Source organism: Octopus sinensis, unplaced genomic scaffold (assembly GCF_006345805.1).
Source record: "Octopus sinensis unplaced genomic scaffold, ASM634580v1 Contig18746, whole genome shotgun sequence".
NCBI classification, from domain to species: domain Eukaryota; kingdom Metazoa; phylum Mollusca; class Cephalopoda; order Octopoda; family Octopodidae; genus Octopus; species Octopus sinensis.
Genome location: NW_021835993.1, coordinates 127,110 through 131,802, shown reverse-complemented (window position 1 = coordinate 131,802; position 4,693 = coordinate 127,110). Strand labels below are relative to the sequence as shown.

General features: G+C 44.7%; 1 protein-coding gene across 1 annotated transcript; it reads left to right on the top strand.

The window, feature by feature from the left end:
• Window positions 1-1,263: 1,263 nt before the first annotated feature.
• Window positions 1,264-2,117, top strand: LOC115231631 (N-acetylgalactosaminyltransferase 7-like). Its single transcript, XM_036500127.1, has 2 exons — window positions 1,264-1,762; window positions 1,796-2,117. Exons 1-2 carry the CDS (start codon window positions 1,343-1,345, stop codon window positions 2,024-2,026), a joined length of 651 nt encoding a protein of 216 aa, XP_036356020.1. The 5' UTR covers window positions 1,264-1,342; the 3' UTR covers window positions 2,027-2,117.
• Window positions 2,118-4,693: the final 2,576 nt, after the last annotated feature.

Here is a 4,693-nt window from a genome sequence, read left to right as displayed (position 1 = left end):
AAAATCAACAGCAAGTAAAGGTCACGAAGTGCGATGAGACGACTGAGATTGCTTAGGGAATGGAAAGAGGTCATCTGGGAGTGAGGAGGGGATGTTGGCCTGATCTGATTCTTGATATTCGTACACGAATTAATAAAATATTTTTGTACTCATAAGTATCGATTCTCTTCCAGGCGTCTCGGTCTCAATTCTCCACGGAGACTGCCTCTCGATTCAAGTCGTTATTTTTGAAAAAATGATCGATCTGGCCCTTGAGCCAAAAATGGTTGAGAACCTGGTTTGTAAAATTAAGAATTATAAAAGGAGAAACGTAAAGAGCGGTCTACTCTTGCAGGTATTCCCTCATCACAAGGGCTAACAAAGACATCCAATTGAATCTTCCTGTCCACTTCTTAGAGTCAGTTTATTGTCCACCTCCTCCGTTAAAGTCTTTTTATTGACTCCATTCTGCTGACACGGATATGTCCATCAACCCACGTTCTACTCAATCCACATACTTTCTATCATATTACAATTCTTACGTTCTGATTGAGTCATCTACGTTGAGAGTATTTTGATTTATTAATTTATTTAGTTGGACAAGTATTTAAATTTGTTATCAATGTTTCGTGTGTTTGGTTTCCTGAGCTTCCGAAAAAAGATATCAATCGTGATACTATCAGTTGTGGCCGTCTTTAGTCTGACACTTCTCAGACACTCGACCCACCCAGTCCTATCACCAGCCTACCACCATGGTGTGTATGGCAACTACGAACCGCAGGAAATTGCATTTCAAAGTGGCCCGGGGGAGAATGGGAGAGGGGTTAAGACGAACCCAGAGGCCCCCTCCTATCCATTTGGGTACAAGGACGAGATAAGTAGAATGATTGCTCTAAACAGAACAATATTGGACACGCGGAATGAGGAGTACGAATGTATATTCATTCACAGATGCAAATTCTGGGACTACCCGGAAGAGTTGCCCACAGCTTCAGTCATTCTGGTGTTTTATTACGAGTCGCTCTCTGTGGTGTTCAGAACAGTGACTTCCATCATCGACAGAAGCCCTCCCAATTTGCTGAAAGAAGTCATTTTGGTGGACGACGGAACATCCGACGGTCGTGTGCATAATTCGATTATTTAGAGGCTTTGGTGACTAGTTTCCAACTGAAGGTGTTGGAGTATGGAGGACTCGTGCGGATGATTCGAAACAAGGAGAATGAGGGACTAATCGCAGCGAGGACGAGGGGAGCGAAGGCTGCCTTGGGGGAGTCGTCATCTTCCTGGATGCTCACTGCGAAGTCAACACAAACTGGCTGCCACCTCTTCTTTCGGTAATAAAGGAGAACAGGTATAATCGAGAATGACATTCAGTCGGGCGATTGCTGTGCCTGTCATCGATGGGATTGACTGGGCCACGTTCGAGTATTCTTCTGTCTACTCCTCCCGTGACAATCCCGTGGGCATATTTGAGTGGGGATTCTTCTACAAGGAGGCCAATCTGCCCCTCCAGAAAGGAAAACTGTCAAGCGAGCCATACCATTCTCCCACCCATGCAGGGGGGTTGTTGGCAATTGATCGACACTTCTTTAAAGAATTGGGGTACTATGACCAGGGACTGCTTGTCTGGGGAGGAGAGCAATACGAACTGTCCTTTAAAGTGTGGATGTGTCATGGGGCTGTCTTGTGGGTTCCCTGTTCCCGCATTGGACACGTTTACCGCGGTCCTGGACGATCCACGGCGAGTAGCAAATACACGTCTCAAGTCCCCTTGTCTGACCTGGTGGAGTATTCGAGAACTTTATAGAACACACAGAATCACAAACGTGTGGTCGACACCTGGTTTGATGAGGAGCACAGGAAATACTTTTATCGACGACATCCCGAATTGGATGGGTTCAGTGTGGATGTGAGGGACCAGATTGCATTGAAGAATCGACTGCAGTGCAAATCCTTCTCCTGGTTTATGAAAGACGTGGCCCCTTTCTTACTGGACAGCTACCCGTACCCTCATGAGAACATCCATTTCGGAAATGTGTGCACTTAGTCTGACTCCTCAGATTCGGTTGGTGGACTCGACATTGTGTCTCACTTCGGGCAATGAGGATGTCAACAGTCGTGTCAGTCTCGCCCGCTGTCCTGAACTGCCCTGCATGAACATGGTTGACTGGCTGAGGGAGGTGGTAGTATTTCCGACTGGACTCGAGAGGACACATTGGGGTGTCGGAGAGGGGACTGTACTCCCAGGACGACGCCGTCATGCGACTGGACTATCAATACTTCGGGGAAGGGCCGTGGAGTTATGACTCAGTCTGTCGCTCCTGTTCTATTCCAAGGGGACTCACTTGCTGAAATATGTTGAAGGGACCAAAGTTCGATGTCTTGCCAAGGATGGGGAATTCGAGGTCAAATTATCGGACTGTTCGGGGGACGGTTCACAAAAGTGGGTGTTTGAGGCAGTGGTTTATACTGATACCCAAGTTAAGGTTGCCTAATTGGATTTATTTATGGCTTAAACAGATGATTTTGTCTTAGAATGGCCACCAGTAGTCATGACCCGGCCGTTAATTAAAAAATAAGTAGAATATTTATTTGAGTCACCTCTTCATGACCTGGAGAATCCAGTCAAACCCCTCCTACAGACACTAATCGGGGACTACCTTTAAACCCTCGTTTGCTTTGGCAGAACAAGGCTGGACTTGCCAGGCATGCCCTTTCAGGTTGCACAGACTGAGCGACCTCACAATCTCGTCAGTCTGGCACGCAGTCACCAGATCCTGTTTATTGCAGAACACCAGCACAGGCACATTCCTCAGCATCTGCTCGTCCAGGATTTCGAACAACTCCTGGAATCAGTCGGGGACTTACATAACCACTCTCCTCCAGTCTCTTCCGGTCAGTGCTGTCGATGACGTATATCTACAATGACCCCCCAACTGCACCATCACATCCGTGTTCTCCAAATAGTTTCGCCAATACGGCCGAATCTTCCTCTGTCCCCCAATGTCCCACACCGTCATGTTGAGTCCTTTCTGTTTCACGTGCTTGATGTTGAACCCCTGCAATCAGACTGCGACCACCCACCAGAGTCGGACAGGTCGTGGAAATGTCTTCCAGGACGAGTGTCTTGAGAATTGTTGTCTTTCCTGCGTTGTCGAGTCCCAGCATTAGAATCTTGAGATTCTTTTTTCTTCCGAAACTGAATCGAGTCAAAAAATTCATCAATCCCTGCAATGACAACCATTCAGTCAACCATAATAACGTTGCTATAGCAACAATCCATTCGTTCACCAATCACTCAATCACTATCAAAATATAATTTTATTAAATTTAGTCGTGGTGTTCCTCAATCCCCATTCCTCGACTGCATCACTAAATACAATAAAACCCATAAAAAGACAGGACTTGTCCAGATTTATTATGGTTTTGAAAACTCAGCCACAATGCCAACACCACTTTTTTCAACAATTCCTTTCCTCTACTGATTCTGTGGATACAATGGAATGGAGACTAAGAGATTTTGTTATGCATCAAATGACGAATTATGGTTGTTTGCTGTTTGGATTGACTTAAACAAGACCGTTGAACCTGCCAATAAAGTTTTGGCAAATTCTGAATAGAGTAGGTTAATAGTTTATCTCTATTTAGACAATGGATCCACTTAGTTGTCTATTATTACCCAATATCCTTAAGTGGCAAAAGAAATTCTTATCTTCAAATCCTCTTGCTATTTTGTTTCAAGTAGTTGATAGAATAATTCGATCCAAATTAATGGAACGTCAAATACATCTCCGACCTGCAAGAAATACTTATCAAGAAGCAAGAGGATTAGGATCATTCTATGTCGAGTATGTTCTTTGAAAATTGAAAGTTTTTTTAGTTATTCAGACCGAAATTTCTGAGAAAAAATACTTGGCAGAATATTTGTAGTGAATAATGAGTAAAAATCAGATCCCAGGCGAAAGGGCATACCATTAAATATTTTGACGATCATATTAAGTTTTCCCTGCGGCCCTAAACATCAGACCACGGACGTGCACACTTCTTAGCCTCTCCAAACCTCAGGAGGTGCTGGAGAGCCCCCAATGGAATGATATTAGGCGGATAAAAATGTCCTCGAATGTTTCGACTTGAGTGTGGAGAGAGTCCCAGGGCTGTATGGAAGGTTTCCTGATCTAAGGAAATGCCTCCAGATATATGGCCCGTATTTATTGGCGTATCCTTTTAGCTTCGGCTGCTTTTAAAGGCCTTCTTGTAGCTTCAAGAGCTCCCTCATTAGGCGACGGAGGAAAAATTGTGAATTTGGCAAACTGCGCCTCCATAAAGTTCTCATTAATTGCAACCCTCGTTTTTCTGTCGAATTATTTCACCTGGATGTTTGGATATGATTAAGTGTATTTAAATCAAATCTATTAAAATATCAATGAATAATCCTGGTGGTGGCCCGTACGATAACCAATGGAATCAAAGTGGAAATCCCAACTCACTCCCCCGCTCTACTCAGCCCTACAACTTTGCCTACGACAACCCCAACACATGTAGTCATTTGCAATTAAGTTATAGCAAATCCGCATAACTACCCATACCAGCCCCCTTCCTCGCACGGACAGTTTTCCGGACAATTCCAGAACCCCAACCAGTCATACTGCCCAAACCCTCAACCGAATTACATGCCAGGTCCGTCTGCCTATTCTACCTCAAACCTCCCAAACCC